This window comes from Rattus norvegicus, chromosome X (genome assembly GCF_036323735.1).
Source record: "Rattus norvegicus strain BN/NHsdMcwi chromosome X, GRCr8, whole genome shotgun sequence".
NCBI classification, from domain to species: Eukaryota; Metazoa; Chordata; class Mammalia; order Rodentia; family Muridae; genus Rattus; species Rattus norvegicus.
This window is the reverse complement of record NC_086039.1, coordinates 41436054-41458471: the sequence shown is the minus strand read 5'-3', so window position 1 is coordinate 41458471 and position 22418 is coordinate 41436054. Positions and strand designations below refer to the sequence as shown.

Sequence of the window (22418 nt, the reverse complement as noted above, 5' to 3'; positions counted from 1 at the left end):
CACTTCATCGGATGTAGGGCAAAGACAGAAATAAGCAATGATGGCTGCCGACATCCCAGAATTAGACTGAGGACTGATGGCAAAATAAATCTCTAAAAGAATAAACAGTATAAAAAATTCTGGGGCCTTTGGAAAATGAATCATGAATTTAGAATGGAGCAGCAGGTAGTAGAAGTAGAACTCTCTGCAGTTAGTAACATAGGCAAAATTATAAATTAGCATGTATTTGTATGTTTGAGAATTTTTCTCTGTCACAAATGTCTGTTCCTGCACCTATCCTCACTGTTCATTTTTAAAGTCTCATTTATTCTTAAAGACGTATTTATTATTTTTTCTCGTATATGTGTGTGAAGCCGTGTGAGTTTATAGGCACCACATGACTGCAGACAGTCAGAGGGCATCAGACTCCCTGGAACCAGAGTTTACAGAAGGTTATGAGTTACCTGATGCAGATGCTGGGAACTGAACTCAAGTCCTCTGCAGGAGTAGGCTCATCTTTCTAGCACCTTCTATCTCATTTTGTTTTTAAAAAGAAAAAAAAATCTATAAATCTTTTGAAAGTGACTCCCAACAACACCATCAACACCAATGAAGCTTTCCAAACGAACTTATCTTATTTGTGACAAACTATTATCCAAATAATACAATTAATTTTTCTTTTCTGGAAAGTGCCTTTTTACAGTGTTCTATTGACATGTCAAAGCAAATAGTCCATCATTACTAATTCATTAAGCATCCACATAGATGCTATTAATCGTGATGAACTAATGTAGTATTAATGGGTAGGTTGTATATCTGCAATTGCATGTAAATAGATTTCCTAATAAATTCAAGTTTTCCATTTTTTTGAGGAGGGAAGGAAAAGAAAACAAAAGGAAAGAAAAGTCTTTCAGAAAGAAATTAAGGGAAAGAAGTTTCTCTCCTTGTATGGCAAGAGCAAAATTCTTGTTTTCTTTTTTATACCGTAAAAAAAAATCTTTGTATTTACACAGCACAATGATATTTGTAACATGCAGGTTTTCATTTAAATGATATGAAGGAAAAAATATCAAACACCCACGCATCCTGGAGAGGTACCGAATTTTTCCATAGCAAGCTGTTTTCTTTGATGTGCTGAAGCCCAGCTAGCTACTCAGTACACTGCTACCCACAGTAGTGGAGTGGGCAGCGTCTTAGTGTTGCCAGCACTGTACCCTCTCAGGTTTCGTCTCAGATCAACTGAGTCAGGTAACGTGCCTAGCTGTGCGGGTCTGTAATCCCAGCTACTTGGAAGGTCAGGCACTCACTGAACTACAGATAAAGTTCAAGTGCAGCTAAGCAACTTAGTGAAACTCTACCTCAAAATAAAAAGTGAGAGTAGGGACTGAGGCTGTAACTTGGTGGTAACTTAGTGGTAAAGTGCTTGGCTAACATGTATGAGTCCCTGGGTAAAATCCTCAGTACTAAGAAACAGTTTTAAAGTACATAGCTTATCTTTTATATTTCATCGATTCCAACAGTGAACCCTTGAACATAGCCATTCTCTGAGCTGTCCTTGAAATGACATGGATGCAAGGATGGGAAGATGTCACTTAATAGGTCCTCAGAAAGATTTCAGCACAACTTGAAAATGAAATGAAAGTTTACTGCACACACTAGAAGGCTACGCTGGTGGAAAATTCCTGAGATGACTGACTAGGGATGAATCCTAAAGAAATGTTGAATCACTGTTGTCCTCCATGAACAAGATGGCATTTTGTAGCAAAACAAAGATGATGATTCAAAATCTAAAGGACACTGTAAACAAGTTTTAGTAACGCATGAGTCAATTTTTTTAACTTGCAATTTCCTTTTTTAATAGGCATAAAAGAAGATTTTGGGATAAAAATTACCATCTAGGTAAGCCTAAAAGAATGTCCAGGAACATAATATGGAAATCCCAAGGGACAAGAACACATTGAATTATAGTTTACTTTACCTTGGCACATAATAAATAATGCTTCATGTTACAGTTGCCAATACTTTTGACTCAATGGAATATGTTATTAATTTTGTGATGGCTGTGGAAGACCACAGTGTTTGTGCATTCACTGGCTTAATTTTAAGTCAAATAAATAGAACTTACAATACTGCACACAGCTAAAAAGTTACCACCTCAGAAGAACAAATGTTTTAATTCTGAAAGAAATAAATCCATCAGTAATACAAAAGCAATAAGGAGACACACACACACACACACACACACACACACACACACACACACACAAATCCAAACACACTGTTCCATACAACTGCAAAGACACTTTAAGGACAATTGAGACACCTCCTCCTCCTCCTCCTCCTCCTCCTCCTCCTCCTCCTCCTCCTCCTCCTCCTCCTCCTCCTCCTCTTCCTCCTCTTCTTCCTCTTCCTCCTCCCCCTCTTCCTCTTCCTCTTCCTCTTCCTCTCCCTCTCCCCCCCCTCCTCCTCCTCCTCCTCCTCAAGAGATGAGAGGTTTTAATTCCTGAATATTGGGTTTCACATCCAGGTCTGTAGGACAGAAATACAAGCTTGGCCCAGTGAGGATCGGGGCATGAGGTTGCTGGCAAGAGCAGCTTTATGAAAATTGTGAGACACGGCGAGATGTGCAGCCTTCAGACCTCAGCAGGAACCACAATTGCCTCTTTTCCTCACCCAGAGCCTCCCACACATCCCCATGAGTTATGTTTCATTCTGGCAATGGCTCAGCTTGCAGCTTCCAACACCCCCTTCTCACCCGCCAGCTTCTTCTCCGCAGTTCAGATATCCCAAAATGAAAGCAACCCTTGACCTCAATTAGCAGAGCAGCATCTTACATCTTAATATACTTTCACTGGTGTGTAGCCAATGCAAATTGTATCTTGGTGGGGGTGTCTTTTGTCTTCTTAAATCATTCCAGGGTCTTGGGCAAAATATAAGGAAGTGCAAGTTGACACAAATTAGTAAATGAGCAGGAGTGTTTCTTGGCATTTTTCAATGTCAACTAGCAAAGCATACCAATAGACTAGACACATCAAATGGTTCTCATAACACAAAACTCACAAAACCATCTCCAATGGAGTTTAGACAGTTTAAAAAGGGGAAGTAAGGGTACTATCAAATAATATCATCTCTATGAAGTTCGTGGTCCTGGTAGGACCTTTTCCTGTGCAAGGTATTGATTCTCACACTGTAAAGATGCATTGACCTAGCTACACCTTCAGTCACAAATGAAAATTTCTCATAATTAAGCTATTCAGAGAATCCAGAAATATAGTTAGGAAATTTGCAACTCGTTTCCACCATGCACTTGTGAACATACCATTTTACTATTTCTTATTCCTTTCTCTTGTCCTTGACCAAGAGAAACATTGTAGAAGTAACAAATTCCTCTTCTAATCTACAGCCAAGGAAATCCGAGTTCTCTGCTTCTGCCATAATGTCTGGATGCCCTTAGAAATTATCACCAAAAATCCTACATTTTCACTCCATGTTCCAACCAACAGCAGAAACCTGTGACTACTTGGAGGACGTTCAGCAACGGAAGCCACCCAAGATCATGAGTATGCCTTCCAGCTGTTACAACCAAAGCCATCCAGGGGTCTTCTACACCTGCCAAATAGTCCTCCTGTTTCGGGAAGTGGTTTTTTAAAAGTACACCAACTCTTCAGTGGAAAAGAAAAATTCAGTGGTACACACTAACTGTGGAAAACAAGACCTGGGTGTGGGCAGGTAAAGAGGTGGCATTGTGGGAGTGCAAAGCTTTCTTTCTCGGGACACACATATCCTATGTCATCAGCATGCCAAAGGACGTGTATTTAGTTGAAAGAATCTAAATTTAGTCAATGATCTCCTAGAGTAAAATGTTTCCTTCCTCCTCCAATTTTTGAGTTCACAGGAAACTTTTCATAATGTGTTAGAATACTTACACAACCAAAATGCCCTCTTGTCTGCCCTCCCACTCTTTTATTTTACTTCAATAATTCCATGCAAAGAATTTGAGACTGTTGTTCTCAGAAACCTCAGCATTCTCTGTCTTATGTTAAAGAAAAAAAAAAAACAGAAACGAAGAAAGAACAAATGGAAGAAAGAAAAAGGGAGGGAGGGAGGGAGAGAGGGAGGGGAGGGGAGAGAGGAAGGGAAGATTCCAAAAGCTTCATCCACCCACCTTACTCCTGTTATCTCTTCCCTACTTACCCTTTCCTTCTAACAAAGTTACAGGTCTTGTCTTTGGTGTCTGGCTTCAAGCACCTCCAGATGTATAATTTCCTTACCCTACCATAACCCCTGACTTCAAGCTCACCAAATGGTCTGTGTTTTCAAGACTGGACAGGCCAGATCTTCCTTACACCTTACATCATGTACTGTTATATTTATGGACATACATCCTATTTAGTGTGTTGACTTCTCTATCATTAGTACAATTCATAAATATTTCTAACTACTTCATGACAGATCTACATCACCTAGAATTGAGAGTTTGTCTTTAAATCTTAGATTCAACACGTAGTAGCACTTAGTAAGTTCAACTGAAAATATACTCCTTCCATGGCCTGGAAAACTCTTTCATGAGTTCAAGTTGCAATTGGCACAAACCTCTAAACACAAACGTCCAGTTTCACCAAGCATCCTGAGAAACACACATTAACTTCCAGTAATGTGCTCATTATCAAAAAAGTCTAGACAGTGGCCTTTTGAAAGAGCTTTGTAAACATAGGTTTCAAAGGAAACCAGGTATTCCTAAACACAGTTAAGAAAACCTTTTTGGACTTACCATGTGATTCACAATATACAGCTACTTCATTAACTCATTAAATGACAAGACCTAACCTATGGTATAAAAACTGCTATGATTTGAATGATGACACAAGCAGATATCTATGTGCAACATCTGTAATAACTTAGGAAAATAGCCACAAATGAAAGTCACAAACGCTGCTGTATTCTAGCAGAGATTACTGTGAGTATATATTCATTTTATTCCTCATTTAAGTCCTTGCATTCTGTCAGTGGTCTTCTTGGGGGCCGGTGGAACTTTGTTAAAGATCCCTTACAAATGAAGAGAGAAAAGAAAAAAGTGATGGGGAAAAATATGTAAAACAGCACCTAGAGAGGAACTAGACCAGGAAAGGCAAGTAATCTACCAATAACCTATATCCTAGTCCCAAGGTGGGACATTTAAAACTGTGATTAGGCCACAAGGATTTTACTGCCATAAGTCAATCAATGGTGTCATTTGGGGAACCAGGTCACTCCCATTCCCTCTGATTTATGTGCTTGCTTGCCCAGTCTCTGTGTTATGATGCAGTATGAAGACCTTCACTGGAGGCCAACACCAACCTCTGTCAGCCTGAAGAAACATGAATTAAATAAACTTGTACTGTTTATAAATGGCCATATCTGTGCTATATTCTTTTTTTTTTTTGATGTAATAAGCAAAGGCGAGGTTTATTACGGAGATCTATTACAGGGATCTCCGGGTCGACACGTATCCTGCGCAGGAGACAGAGGTGTCGACCCCGAAGCTCAAAAGTCAGGGGTTTATATAGGGAAGGCTAGGGGGTTTGGTGTGGTTACACACAATTGGCTAATTTCTGGCGCAGCTATAAGTGATTGGCTCATTTAAATATGGCAGTGAGATTACAGCACAGCAGGAGAGTACGTATTGACTGGAGCATACAGGATTTTAGGAGCTAGGGGCGTATCAGGGTTTGAAGGACATCTGGTTAAGGTGTGACTCTGAGTAAGCTGGGGTCCTGATAACTCAGGCTGGTTCCTGCATTCCTTTTCTTTATCTTTATGGTCTGTTAGTCTTAGTGGCAGGGCGAGGCTGCCTGGACTTGCTTTTCACAATGTTTAGCCCTGAGTCTGAATTTTGAAACTTATTCTTTCAACTTCATATTTTTAAACCTTAAATCTGTATAATTTTCCTTTCATTCCCCTCTTCTTCTACTAAGCAATTCTAATCTTAGCTGTGCTATATTCTTATAGTATCACAAAGCAGACCAAGACATAGTCTAATTTGTCATGTTTACTCTCAGACTTGTCTCTCTCAGGATCATTCTCCTCATATAGAGATTTTGAAGAAGTAGTAGACTACAGTATTCCATTTCAATAGTGTTAAAATGATGGAATCAATAAGAGAGACCTTTACTTCTTCAGTGTGCACTATGTGTAAAAGACTTTTAAACATTCTTTTAATCATTATGAAACTAACAATAATCATAGATTCCAATTACTTAATCCTATGCAAAAGAATTTCCATGCATCTTATTGAATTCACTAACAGGATCATCAGATAGGTAATTAAGGTTCACAGAGAAGCAGCTTCCTGAGGCTCACATGGTTTACAAGTAGTAGTTGCAGTTCTTTTCAGAGCCCAAACTTGAACCTCACATTGTCAGTTCTTATTATACTCATCAATATCTTTTGTAAGATTTTCTGTATACTACAAAGGAGTCTTGGAAAGGACTATGTCTGTCTAATAGTCCATGTTCCTTCCAGTCCTACCTTCCTAAGGCCAAGAAATTAAATGAACCGTAATAGACAATTTCTCTTCCAATCCTATTGTGAGCAAACTCCAGTTGCATCTCAGGACTCTTCTGGACCTATGTCCAGGGCCCCAGGAACAGATAAAAGAAGTAAAGATAACTCTACTTGTTCCCAGTAATCCATGACCACTGCTGCATCCATCTGCACACAAAGGAACATTTCTTCTCTCCTTTGTTCAGCAAATATTTACTGAGCATCTCTATTCAATTATATACTATGTCATGCTTCTAAGCCTGTTGGTCTGAAAGATTGTTCTAATATCAACTAGATTCTTTGTTCATTTTTGTGATTGTATTTTAATTACTTTGTACTTTTATATTTACACTATCCACAAATGTTATGTTAGCATAGGAGATAAAGAAGTACAATGATTAATGTACCCCCTAAAGTTATCCTCACAGAATATTTGATCTTTCCACATAATGAAATATTCAGAATAGAGAGAAAAGGGAAAGTTCCTTTAATGACATGGTTCAGCTGTTAAATCGACTATTACCTGGACTCTACAATTCTGACATAAATGAGTGTAGTAGCAATCCCTGCCAATTGTGAGGGTAGGGGTGGGTGCAATGTGCCGAGGTCCTCAGAAGATCTATATAGTCACATTGCTGGCCTGCCTTCCTCGTTCAATTACCTTGGCTATGTTTGTATCTGTCAACCTGGATTCACAGATAGGAGCCTAGCATAACTCTTCCCTGAGAGGCACCGCCCAGCAGCTGACCGAAACAGGTACAGAGACCCACAGCCAAACATTAGATGGAGCTCTTGCAAAGTCTTGTGAGAGAGTTGGGGGAAGGATTGAGGAATCTGAAGAGGACAGGGACTCCACAAGAAGGTCAACAGAGTCTTGGGGGCTCTCAGAGACTAAACCATCAACCAAAGAGCATACACAGCTGGACCTAGGACCCGCTCACATATGTAGCAGATGTGCAGCTTAGTCTTCATAGAGGTCGCCCAACAACTAGAACAGGGGCTTACTTTGACTCTGTTACCAGCCTGTGAATTCTGCTCCCCTAACTAGACTGTCATTTCCTGCCTCAATGGAAAATAATGTACCTAGTCCTGCAGTGACTTGAAATACCAGGGTGGGTTATCCCAGGCACTTTCCTTCCCTTTCTTAGAGGGGAGGGTTTTGAGAAGGGGCTATGTGAGGAGAGACTGGGAAGAGGAAAAGAAGCTGCAATCAGAACGTAAAGTGGATGGATGGATGGATGAATGGATGAGAAAAATCAGTGCACTTTCTGGCTAGATGTACCAGTACATTTTATTCTTAGGCCACTTGGAATTGAATTTCTGCTATTTGTAAATCAGTTCATACCAGGAAAAACTGTGAATGCTCAGTAGATAGTCTTGAGTACACAGATCAGTCATTACAATTCTTCCACACGAAGAGTAATCTACAATAGCCACACTTTCAGTATTGAATGTTTGAGTTTATTACGTATTAAGTAAAAAAGGTACAAGAATAAATAGCAGTTTGTCCAGGTGATTCATGCAAAATAATTAGGGCTGAATTTTCCCTAGGAATAAAATGGCCATATCTGAGTTCACCCTGAACTACACAGTGAGGTCCAGTCTACAGAATAACCTGGGCTACAGAGTAAGACATAGTCTCAGAAGAAAGAAAAGGGGGATGTGGAAGATAAAAGAAAAGAAAAAGGCCATAAAATAGATGGTTGATTCATAGTAGTCCCTTATTCCATCCTAACTTTCACCAGCCTGATGTCATTTCTCCCAACAAACCTAAGGAAATCAAGGCTCAAGTTGATACATCATTATTCTATGCCTTATGGTGTGAGGAAAATAACACATTTCACCATCACATCTCCAACAATCTAAACCTTCTCATGAGGAGGCTTAACTGAAGTTTCTATTACCTATGAAACATTACTTAGCTAGGATCATTTATGGGAAAGGCAAGATTATAAAGGCCATAGGTTTTTGCACATAAATAATTGGCCTACACTACAGTCAACATTACTTTTATCTGAGCATGCACATGTAGTCTCAATTTCATCTCACTGTTCTGCTACAGTGTTTGAAAATAATACTGTATTTCTTTGCAAAAGATTGGCCAAAATAGCTATCCCATAAGAAAAATGGTTTGGCCCAACCTTGAGTCATCTGTCTTCTGACTGACACAAGTGATCTAGCTCACTCATTGCCTTGTGACTTAGAGGCGCTCCTTAGCTCAATCTCTGTCTGCTCACACACAAACAATACATGCCATTCCACCTTTAAGGTCACATGAAGTCACACTGGGAAGGGTTAGAATAAGGAAATTTTAGGTAACCACATCATTACATTAGGTCTTTTCCCCTCCACAAAACAACCTTGCTTCTTGGAGACAGCAAGAAATAAACTTATTTTCTAAGTAGAAATCCAAGTCATATATATCATTTAAGGTAAAACTTCACAAAGGCTGGTTGCTGCCTTCAATAGAGGGCAATTTTTCATCAGCTAGGTCTGTCAGATTCATTTTATTTCACAAATTGGACAGCCCAATCTGTGTTCTCTCTCGGCCATAAGAAAATGGTATTCTTTTGGCTGGCAGTATTGGGCTTTATTTTTGGACATTCTTTATATCAAAGATGAGGGAAAATACCTTGACAGTATTCAACATTTTCAAAAGTACATGATATTTATAAAGGATAAGGCCAGCACAAAACTTAAAACATTTGGTAGGAGAGAGAGACCCAACCGCCTGGTCAGGTGGGCACTCCTGAGGCTGCAGAGCGGAAGAGACCACCAACACTGCTCACCCCTGCCCACATCCCTGGCCCAAGAGGAAACTGTATAAGGCCTCTGGGCTCCCGTGGGGGAGGGCCCAGGAGCGGCAGGACTTCTGCGCCTGAGACACCGCCGCCGGAACCTGAAAGAAACAGACCGGATAAACAGTTCTCTGCACCCAAATCCCGTGGGAGGGAGAGCTAAACCTTCAGAGAGGCAGACAAGCCTGGGAAACCAGAAGAGACTGCTCCCTGCACACACATCTCGGACGCCAGAGGAAAAAGCCAAAGACCATCTGGAACCCTGGTGCACTGAAGCTCCCGGAAGGGGCGGCACAGGTCTTCCTGGTTGCTGCCGCTGCAGAGAGCCCCTGGGCAGCAACCCACGAGCGAACCTGAGCCTCGGGACCACAGGTAAGACCAAATTCTCTGCTGCAAGAAAGCTGCCTGGTGAACTCAAGACACAGGCCCACAAGAACAGCTGAAGACCTGTAGAGAGGAAAAACTACACGCCGGAAAGCAGAACACACTGTCCCCATAACTGACTGAAAGAGAGGAAAACAGGTCTACAGCACTCCTGACACACAGGCTTATAGGTCAGTCTAGCCACTGTCAGAAATAGCAGAACAAAGTAACACTAGAGATAATCTGATGGCGAGAGGCAAGCGCAGGAACCCAAGCAACAGAAACCAAGACTGCATGCCATCATCGGAGCCCAATTCTCCCGCCAAAACAAACATGGAATATCCAAACACACCAGAAAAGCAAGATCTAGTTTCAAAATCATATTTGATCATGATGCTGGAGGACTTCAAGAAAGACATGAACACACTTAGGGAAACACAGGAAATCATTAATAAACAAGTAGAGGCCTACAGAGAGGAATGGCAAAAATCCCTGAAAGAATTCCAGGAAAACACAATCAAACAGATGAAGGAATTAAAAATGGAAATAGAAGCAATCAAGAAAGAACACATGGAAACAACCCTGGATATAGAAAACCAAAAGAAGAGACAAGGAGCTGTAGATACAAGCTTCACCAACAGAATACAAGAGATGGAAGAGAGAATCTCAGGAGCGGAAGATTCCATAGAAATCATTGACTCAACTGTCAAAGATAATGTAAAGCAGAAAAAGCTACTGGTCCAAAACATACAGGAAATCCAGGACTCAATGAGAAGATCAAACCTAAGGATAATAGGTATAGAAGAGAGTGAAGACTCCCAGCTCAAAGGACCAGTAAATATCTTCAACAAAATCATAGAAGAAAACTTCCCTAACCTAAAAAAAGAGATACCCATAGGCATACAAGAAGCCTACAGAACTCCAAATAGATTGGACCAGAAAAGAAACACCTCCCGTCACATAATTGTCAAAACACCAAACGCACAAAATAAAGAAAGAATATTAAAAGCAGTAAGGGAAAAAGGTCAAGTAACATATAAAGGGAGACCTATCAGAATCACACCAGACTTCTCGCCAGAAACTATGAAGGCCAGAAGATCCTGGACTGATGTCATACAGACCCTAAGAGAACACAAATGCCAGCCCAGGTTACTGTATCCAGCAAAACTCTCAATTAACATTGATGGAGAAACCAAGATATTCCATGACAAAACCAAATTTACACAATATCTTTCTACAAATCCAGCACTACAAAGGATAATAAATGGTAAAGCCCACCATAAGGAGGCAAGCTATACCCTAGAAGAAGCAAGAAACTAATCGTCTTGGCAACAAAACAAAGAGAATGAAAGCACACAAACATAACCTCACATCCAAATATGAATATAAAGGGAAACAATAATCACTATTCCTTAATATCTCTCAATATCAATGGCCTCAACTCCCCAATAAAAAGACATAGATTAACAAACTGGATACGCAACGAGGACCCTGCATTCTGCTGCCTACAGGAAACACACCTCAGAGACAAAGACAGACACTACCTCAGAGTGAAAGGCTGGAAAACAACTTTCCAAGCAAATGGTCAGAAGAAGCAAGCTGGAGTAGCCATTCTAATATCAAATAAAATCAATTTCCAACTAAAAGTCATCAAAAAAGATAAGGAAGGACACTTCATATTCATCAAAGGAAAAATCCACCAAGATGAACTCTCAATCCTAAATATCTATGCCCCAAATACAAGGGCACCTACATACGTAAAAGAAACCTTACTAAAGCTCAAAACACACATTGCACCTCACACAATAATAGTGGGAGATTTCAACACCCCACTCTCATCAATGGACAGATCATGGAAACAGAAATTAAACAGTGATGTCGACAGACTAAGAGAAGTCATGAGCCAAATGGACTTAACGGATATTTATAGAACATTCTATCCTAAAGCAAAAGGATATACCTTCTTCTCAGCTCCTCATGGTACTTTCTCCAAAATTGACCATATAATTGGTCAAAAAACGGGCCTCAACAGGTACAGAAAGATAGAAATAATCCCATGCGTGCTATCGGACCACCACGGCCTAAAACTGGTCTTCAATAACAATAAGGGAAGAATGCCCACATATACGTGGAAATTGAACAATGCTCTACTCAATGATAACCTGGTCAAGGAAGAAATAAAGAAAGAAATTAAAAACTTCTTAGAATTTAATGAAAATGAAGATACAACATACTCAAACTTATGGGACACAATGAAAGCTGTGCTAAGAGGAAAACTCATAGCGCTGAGTGCCTGCAGAAAGAAACAGGAAAGAGCATATGTCAGCAGCTTGACAGCACACCTAAAAGCTCTAGAACAAAAAGAAGCAAATACACCCAGGAGGAGTAGAAGGCAGGAAATAATCAAACTCAGAGCTGAAATCAACCAAGTAGAAACAAAAAGGACCATAGAAAGAATCAACAGGACCAAAAGTTGGTTCTTTGTGAAAATCAACAAGATAGATAAACCCTTAGCCAGACTAACGAGAGGACACAGAGAGTGCGTCCAAATTAACAAAATCAGAAATGAAAAGGGAGACATAACTACAGATTCAGAGGAAATTCAAAAAATCATCAGATCTTACTATAAAAACCTATATTCAACAAAATTTGAAAATCTTCAGGAAATGGACTATTTCCTAGACAGATACCAGGTATCAAAGTTAAATCAGGAACAGATAAACCAGTTAAACAACCCCATAACTCCTAAGGAAATAGAAGCAGTCATTAAAGGTCTCCCAACCAAAAAGAGCCCAGGTCCAGATGGGTTTAGTGCAGAATTCTATCAAACCTTCATAGAAGACCTCATACCAATATTATCCAAACTATTCCACAAAATTGAAACAGATGGAGCCCTACCGAATTCCTTCTACGAATCTACAATTACTCTTATACCTAAACCACACAAAGACACAACAAAGAAAGAGAACTTCAGACCAATTTCCCTTATGAATATCGACGCAAAAATACTCAATAAAATTCTGGCAAACCGAATTCAAGAGCACATCAAAACAATCATCCACCATGATCAAGTAGGCTTCATCCCAGGCATGCAGGGATGGTTTAATATACGGAAAACCATCAACGTGATCCATTATATAAACAAACTGAAAGAACAGAACCACATGATCATTTCATTAGATGCTGAGAAAGCATTTGACAAAATTCAACACCCCTTCATGATAAAAGTCCTGGAAAGAATAGGAATTCAAGGCCCATACCTAAACATAGTAAAAGCCATATACAGCAAACCAGTTGCTAACATTAAACTAAATGGAGAGAAACTTGAAGCAATCCCACTAAAATCAGGGACTAGACAAGGCTGCCCACTCTCTCCCTACTTATTCAATATAGTTCTTGAAGTTCTAGCCAGAGCAATCAGACAACAAAAGGAGATCAAAGGGATACAGATCGGAAAAGAAGAGGTCAAAATATCACTATTTGCAGATGATATGATAGTATATTTAAGTGATCCCAAAAGTTCCACCAGAGAACTACTAAAGCTGATAAACAACTTCAGCAAAGTGGCTGGGTATAAAATTAACTCAAATAAATCAGTTGCCTTCCTCAATACAAAAGAGAAACAAGCCGAGAAAGAAATTAGGGAAACGACACCCTTCATAATAGACCCAAATAATATAAAGTACCTCGGTGTGACTTTAACCAAGCAAGTAAAAGATCTGTACAATAAGAACTTCAAGTCACTGAAGAAAGAAATTGAAGAAGACCTCAGAAGATGGAAAGATCTCCCATGCTCATGGATTGGCAGGATTAATATAGTAAAAATGGCCATTTTACCAAAAGCAATCTACAGATTCAATGCAATCCCCATCAAAATACCAATCCAATTCTTCAAAGAGTTAGACAGAACAATTTGCAAATTCATCTGGAATAACAAAAAACCCAGGATAGCTAAAGCTATCCTCAACAATAAAAGGACTTCAGGGGGAATCACTATCCCTGAACTCAAGCAGTATTACAGAGCAATAGTGATAAAAACTGCATGGTATTGGTACAGAGACAGACAGATAGACCAATGGAATAGAATTGAAGACCCAGAAATGAACCCACACACCTATGGTCACTTGATTTTTGACAAAGGAGCCAAAACCATCCAATGGAAAAAAGATAGCATTTTCAGCAAATGGTGCTGGTTCAACTGGAGGGCAACATGTAGAAGAATGCAGATCGATCCATGCTTATCACCCTGCACAAAGCTTAAGTCGAAGTGGATCAAGGACCTCCACATCAAACCAGACACACTCAAACTAATAGAAGAAAAACTAGGGAAGCATCTGGAACACATGGGCACTGGAAAAAATTTCCTGAACAAAACACCAATGGCTTATGCTCTAAGATCAAGAATTGACAAATGGGATCTCATAAAACTGCAAAGCTTCTGTAAGGCAAAGGACACTGTGGTTAGGACAAAACGGCAACCAACAGATTGGGAAAAGATCTTTACCAACCCTACAACAGATAGAGGCCTTATATCCAAAATATACAAAGAACTCAAGAAGTTAGACCGCAGGGAAACAAATAACCCTATTAAAAAATGGGGTTCAGAGCTAAACAAAGAATTCACAGCTGAGGAATGCCGAATGGCTGAGAAACACCTAAAGAAATGTTCAACATCTTTAGTCATAAGGGAAATGCAAATCAAAACAACCCTGAGATTTCACCTCACACCAGTGCGATTGGCTAAGATCAAAAACTCAGGTGACAGCAGATGCTGGCGAGGTTGTGGAGAAAGAGGAACACTCCTTCATTGTTGGTGGGATTGCAGACTGGTAAAACCATTCTGGAAATCAGTCTGGAGGTTCCTCAGAAAATTGGACATTGAACTGCCTGAGGATCCAGCTATACCTCTCTTGGGCATATACCCAAAAGATGCCTCAACATATAAAAGAGACACGTGCTCCACTATGTTCATCGCAGCCTTATTTATAATAGCCAGAAAATGGAAAGAACCCAGATGCCCTTCAACAGAGGAATGGATACAGAAAATGTGGTACATCTACACAATGGAATACTACTCAGCTATCAAAAACAACGAGTTTATGAAATTCGTAGGCAAATGGTTGGAACTGGAAAATATCATCCTGAGTGAACTAACCCAATCACAGAAAGACATACATGGTATGCACTCATTGATAAGTGGCTATTAGCCCAAATGCTTGAATTACCCTAGATCCCTAGAACAAACGAAACTCAAGACGGATGATCAAAATGTGAATGCTTCACTCCTTCTTTAAATGAGGAAAAAGAATACCCTTGGCAGGGAAGGGAGAGGCAAAGATTAAAACAGAGACTGAAGGAACACCCATTCAGAGCCTGTCCCACATTTGGCCCATACATATACAGCCACCCAATTGGACTAGATGGATGAAGCAAAGAAGTGCAGACCGACAGGAGCCGGATGTAGATCGCTCCTGAGAGACACAGCCAGAATACAGCAAATACAGAGGCGAATGCCAGCAGCAAACCACTGAACTGAGAATAGGTCCCCTATTGAAGGAATCAGAGAAAGAACTGGAAGAGCTTGAAGGGGCTCGAGACCCCAAAAGTACAACAATGCCAAGCAACCAGAGCTTCCAGGGACTAAGCCACTACCTAAAGACTATACATGGACTGACCCTGGACTCTGACCCCATAGGTAGCAATGAATATCCTAGTAAGAGCACCAGTGGAAGGGGAAGCCCTGGGTCCTGCTAAGACTGAACCCCCAGTGAACTAGTCTATGGGGGGAGGGCGGCAATGGTGGGAGGGTTGGGAGGGGAACACCCATAAGGAAGGGGAGGGGGGAGGGGGATGTTTGCCCGGAAACCGGGAAAGGGAATAACACTCGAAATGTATATAAGAAATACTCAAGTTAATAAAAAAAAAAAAAAAAAAAAAAAACATTTGGTAGATATTACTTCATGAACCTTAGACTGCCTTTGAAATAAATCAGAGATGTAAAACACAAATATTTGTTGAGAACTTGCCATGTACCAAGAGCTAAAGTGGATAATGTCTATCAATCACCTTTTTCAGTCCTTACTAAAGCCTCTATGCTGATGCTTTTATGCCATTTTAAAGGTGAGAAAACTGAGCTAAAAAGAAATCAGTCGTTGTCCCAAGTTTACACAGATAGCAAATTAAAAGAAACCAGGATGCAAACCCTGTCCACCAAAGCTCAAAATATCATATTCTTGAGTGACATACAATGAAGAACATGATTTGCAATACTGGAAAGAAGAGTCCCATGATCTCTTAATATATTTGCCAGTTATAAAGCTTGACAAAGGAGAGCTTTGAATTGTCTTTTCCAGAATTTAAAAATATACAAGAAGCCTGCTACTTTGTTTTGCAAGGCAAAAAAAAATCTTTGTAACTGAATCAGACAAAACTACCATACAAAAGGCACAGAAACATATAAATCATAATCATAGACACAAATGCCTGGAACAAAATACTAACTGACTGGATTCTAGTCATGCCTTAAAAATAAAGTATCCTTAGGTAAGTTTTATTTCAAAATTATGAGTTTAGTTCAGCATGAGGGAACCTAAAGAAGACAAAGACACTCCAAGTCCATTAAATGACAAAAAGTTAGTTTCCTGAAGCATGCCTTTTGTATACGAGTAAACAACAAGAAATATTAGCATAATTATACATATTCACACACATCAGGGGATAAAAACTTGATCCATTACTACTCAAGGAATAATTAATAAAAGGTATACCTATTATCACTGCTTTTACTTAAAACCATTCTGGAGATTCTAACGAAGAGAGAAGCAGGGAGGGAGAGAGGAAAATATTTAAACCTCTCTTAACCTAAAATACTTTCATAGAAGCTACCCAAAACCTTTGACAAGTGTAAACAGATCTAGTATAACTATAACAAAGCTTGCTTTTGTTATCAAGAGTTGCCAGTCTTTGTCCATAAATATCAGAGTGTAAATACCTCAGGCTGTGCTGGCCATATGGTTTCTCTAGCAACTACTCAATTTTACCACCACTGCACAAAGGCAGTCATTGACTATTTGTGTCTGAATAAAGGTAGTTATGCTCCAGTAAAACTGTGTTCACAAAAACAGGAAGTAGGATGGATATCTCTCTCTCTCTCTCACCTCTCTCTCTCTCTCTCTCTCTCTCTCTCTCTCTCTCTCTCTCTCATACATGCAAACACACAGACAGACAGACAGACACAGAGATACAGAGATACAGCAAGAGACAAAAGACAGAGAAATAGACAAAGAGATGAGATATAAGAGTAATTTCAAACATCAAACAAATATAAAAGCCTAAAAGTAAACCCTCCAAAAGATACTTTGAATATATGAGTCAAAACTTAATTATAAATATTCTTCAATCCAAAAACTTCCATTTCTGAGGATTTATTCTAAGAATACAGTTAGATAAGAACATAGAGATGTGTATACAGGGTACTTATTAATATGTTATCTATCAATGTTATCCATATCTTGTTTGTTAAAAATAAGTTCTATTTACATGCATGATATCAGGCATCCTTTTAAAAATATGAGTATGCATAAGTTTTGCATATGGGCTCACTTGTGTCTAAAGGTAGAGTTATGAGCAACTTTCTAGTATTTTTTTTAATTCAGCTAAATAAAAACAAGATTTGAAACTGAGGAGATGGCTAAGTGATTAAAGCATGTGACAATCCAGCATAATGACAGGGATTCAAATGCCCAGAATTCACATAAATACCCAATGAGCATGGCAGTCTTCCTGTAATTCTAGCCCTTAGAAGATGAGAGAGACCATCCCCACTATAACAAACTAGCTAGCCAGGCTAGCCAGACTAGCATACTGGCATCTCAGCATTCAATTGAGAGAGTGTGCCTCAATGAGTAAGGTGGTAATTGCCAAGTAAGACTCCCATTGTCACCAACCTTGTTCTTACACACACGCACGCACACACACGCACACACACACACGCACACACACATTTGCATCAATGTAACCATGCACATACAAACACATAAGCACACACCCTACATATACATGAGGAAAAAATCAAATTTTTCAGTTTTTAAGAAAAATGAGCACAGTAACCATGCTATGCAATTATTTCTATGAATTCTGATACAGCTCACAGACATTATTCTCCTCAAACAAATCATATCAACACAGATTATAATTTTTACATTAAGACACCACAACAAAATTCTTTAAATTATTATAACTACTTCATAACCTAATGGTATGAATTTCTCATTATAACTAACATAAAAAAGAAAACTATCAAGAATTCTCATACTTTTCTTATTCAATGGTAGTCCTGCAGGTACGAGCATGTGTATATGTATATGAGCATGTGTACATATGTGTACACTCATCTGTCTGCCAAGAAAGAAAGGCCGTAAAAAAGAAATAGAAAGTAGTCAATGATGATAGATGAAGGACCATAATAAATTAATATGGCCCAAAATGGGGCTGGAGAGATGAGTGGTGATTAAGAACACTTGTTATTCTTGCAGAGGACCAGGGTTTAATTCCCAGCACCCACATGGTGGCCCACAAGCATCCTTAGCTCAAGTTCCAGGGAATGAAATGCTTCTTCCAACTTCTGCAGACACCAGGAAAGCATGTGCTGCACATACATACATGCAGGCAAAACACCCATATACATATAAGAAAGAAATGACTTTTTAAAATGTCTTACAGAAAAATAAGTATTAGTCTACAAATTCACTGCTCAGGGTGTCAATTATAGCTCTGCAGCACAGATGTCTGTCAGGTTAGAGGAAACCCCTAACATTTTTACAAAAGCTCATTCATAATTTATCAAGACTAAATTTTAGCCTAGCAATAAAAATTGTAAACTTATGTGATTTATATCTATTTGTGAAAATATATTTTTCACAGTTACAATAGGTCTCTAATTATTTGGCCAATGATTTCACTTCATACATAATGTATAAGTTGGCATATATTTAATATCCATCCACTTAAAATCTTGAAAAAATAGACATGGGAAAGAAAGAAATATGATTCTTCTCACTTCCTCAAAATTCTTTGTGTTACTGAATGAAAGTTACAAGACATACTTCACAGTTGTCAAAAAAGGAAAAATACTATTTTTATCTTCTAAAAACAATTCCCTTATCTAGTTTTGATATCTTCCTAATTTCCTCCTGAAAGAGCTTGCTCAAACAGGTTAACATAAAAGTCAGACTCAATACAAACACAGTCTTGTTCGGCAACAGATATTTCCAACTTTTGGCAGGAGTACACAAGCACAAATGAAAATGTGTATGTGCACATGTGAGTATGTGTGTGTGAGTTTGTCATTGCTCCAAAGGTTATGGGAGAAAGGTGAGTGTCCCAAAACTTTGGATAACAGGAACAGCATGAAAACCATGGGTCATCCAGAGTTCTCAAAATGATGTCAAAAGACGATAAGGTGTTAAATACATTCTATAAACCATAAAAATCCAGAAGACAGTAAAAGAGAAATGAGGCTTACCTTGAACAGAGTAGACAAATAAGTTTCTTGATGTGGCATGCTAGTTGTTAACTATCTTTGTGCTCCCTAACTCTATCAAGGGCTATTTATTCTACAATAAAGTTTGCCGTTGCATTATCAAGCAAAAACTTAACAACCTACAATGGGCTTGTGTTAAAGAAAATAGGGAAATTGAAATTTAGAAAACTACCTTCTACTAAAACAAATTTTGGAAATGAATTTAATATAGTTTCAAAAAAAAGTCAAACAATGAACTATTTTTCTTCTCAAATATTATTCTGGAAACAGTACTACCAAACTTTTGTAGAAACTTACCCTTCAACTTGAGGTCAACATTGTGTCTCAGCCAAGGATAAACCCCATAGCTTGGCATATCTTCAGGAATTGGGTTATTGCTTATCCAGCCATCACAAGCAAACCGGAAAAAATTCTCACAAGGATCCACAGAAAGATTTACTTTGCTCATGATGGCAGCAGCTATTTCAAAAAGAAAAAAACACAGGATTAAAAACTACTAATGACAAGCACTAGATGTTGTGCACTGTTCTCTTCCAAATTCAACAAAACATTTCATATTAACCATTTCCCAAACCTTGGCTTCAACATTTCTCTTCAAATGTCTCCCTGGATGAGCTTCACTATATAAAAATGATGGTCTTCAAAGTATATAGAAGAATGCCAAGTGTATAGGAGAATGGTGCGTGAAATTACTGTTACTATTTTTTTTTCAGATTGTCCCTAACATCTTTGGAGTGTGCAACAAGAATATAAATGGAGTATGAGATCCATTGTTGGCCTTTCTTCAATCCCACATGTTCCCCTGCAAACAAACTTGGCTATGCTTCCTATGAAACAACAAAGACCATTTGCCCAGTATCAAGTGATGCTGGACTCGCTTTCTCACTTTATTTGGTCAACATAAGTGGCAGGGATGGCTTCTTGTGATTTTTCAGGGTAAGTATTTAAGAAGTCTGGTACCCTCTCTGCTAGATCCCTTCAAATGGAACCTTGGGACCAGCCTCTGAAGAGATCTCCTAGAGCATAAGAGGCCATGTTAAGGAAATATAATTCCATACTCAAACCCTGACTGGCCTCAAACTCATAACCATCTTCCTGCTTCAGCCTTCCAAGTCCTAGGATTACAGGTATGAACCACTACACTTGGCTGTACCTATGAGTTTAAAAATAACTATTACAAAATGAGAAAAAGAGAAGGTTCCAATATCCTTAATTCCCACATCTAACCATCTTCCAGCTGCAATACAATTGCTGGCTGCAAAGACGTGCACCAACTGATTTTTAAAAGACTGTCAATATTTTAATGACATTGGAAAGATGACATTCTGTTCAATTTTCATACCTCAGTTAATGCGAGAATACATTTCTAGCATTCATAATGCTAGAATGGCTTTCATTGAAATAATGGAAATCCAATGAGTTATCAGGTAAATTAGAATGAACCTCCCATCCCTGTACAATCTACATGCAGATGTGTGTTTTGGTTATGTGTGCAATTTCTCCAGGTTAAAAAAAAAGGCAGTTAGACGTTTCTCTACTTCTTATGGAAAAGGCAGTTCTCAGTACCTGTGAGATGACCCAAGGAGACTGAAAGGAGACATTTAAGACTTGGGAGCAGCGGAGCCTTTGAAATAAATATACATACGCCCTAACTTTTTGTTTTATTTTTGTATTTTGGACACTATTTAATCCTACCTGGCCTAGAACTCAATGTGCAAACTAGGCTGGCCTCTAACTCATGACAATTCTCCTGCCTCTACCTGCTCAATGCTCGGATTACAGGCATGAGCCACCATGCCCTCACCATTTTCAACCACTCTTTAAAATAAACAGAGAGGAAAACACTTGATTCCGAGGTACGGTGCATTTCAAACTGGCTTAATTTTTTTCCTTTTTTCAAGAAAAAAATTCACTGTTGCTAACTATACTTTTACTTTACTGACACTATTTTATCATTATAATTTGATACTCAAAAGTGCTAGGGCACACAAAAATCTTACTCTGCCTTATAAATATAAGTCTGTGCAGCCACAGATGGATTCTGCTATATAACACCTCAAGGACATAGATCACACAAGTCTCAGTCCCACACAATCTTTACAGTCACACAGGGGAGCCTTCACACGCACTTTGACTCACATAAGCTCATTGCTTTCTGGCTTCCTTCCCCAACTTCCCCTGCCCCCAACTCTTAAATGCCTCTTCTCTATCTCCTTGAGTATTCTCACAGGTACTGAGGAAAACTGCAAAATCAGCTCTGACCTCAGCCCTGATGGAAAACTGAATTTGGAAAGAAGCCTGTAGAGGGAAAAAAGTCTTCCCTCTGCCTTGCAACTAATCATCCCCCATTCACAGTTAGAAACAGGGCTGGCCTTCCTGTGGGGAACTGTGACTTCAAATTGTAAGAGACCATAGCTATCCAGACACCAAAATTCTGTTCCCCTATTCAGCTCCATGGCGAAAACTGAGGATCTTGTTTTAATAAAAAGAAATTTGATTATGAGTTAAAGCACAAACTGCCACCATCTCAATTAACGTCATGAGGTTAATTTTTGGCTGGGCTCCCACTAGTCTATATGGTATAGAGGAAAGCATTTCACCACATGTACCCTCAGAGATGTTAGTCTCAATCAGGGCTCAAAGGAGCATTTTATAAAGACTTACATATTAATATTTCTATGTAATAATCAAATCACTCCCATTATATAGTTCCTCTGTACCTGGAAATATATGTGTGATGGTTTGCATAGGCTTTGCCCAGGGAGTGGCACTATTAGAAGGTGTGACCTTGTTGGAGGAAGTGTGTCACTGTGGGGGTGGGCTTGGAGACCCTCCTCCTAGCTGCCTGAGGATGCTCAGTCTGATCCTGGCTTCCTTCGGGTATAGATGTAGAACTCAGCTCCTCCTGCACCATGCCTGCCTAAATGCTGCCAAGCTTCTGCCTTGATGATAATGGATTGAACTCTGAACCTGTAAGCCAGCCCCAATTAAATGTTGTCCTTTATAAAACTTACATTGATCATGGTATCTGTTCACAGCAATAAAACCTTAACTAAGACAGAAATTGGTACCAGGAGTGTGGTATTGCTGTGATAGGCCTGACCATGCTTTTGTTTGGAAGAATGTGGATTTTGGAACTTTGGATTTGGAAAGCAGTGGAATGCTTTAAATGGGGCTTAATGGGCTATCTTAGTAGGAATGTGGAAGTCTTTGTT

General features: G+C 39.2%; 1 protein-coding gene across 2 annotated transcripts in view; it reads right to left on the bottom strand.

Annotated features, from left to right (window-relative positions):
• Phex (phosphate regulating endopeptidase X-linked) overlaps positions 1–22418 on the bottom strand; it is a 248666-nt gene that overhangs the window by 212755 nt on the left and 13493 nt on the right. For both annotated transcript variants that reach the window (XM_039099503.2, NM_013004.2), the window contains one exon: positions 19501–19662. In XM_039099503.2, the coding sequence (XP_038955431.1) occupies positions 19501–19662 (162 nt within the window). The remainder of the gene's footprint in view (positions 1–19500; positions 19663–22418) is intronic.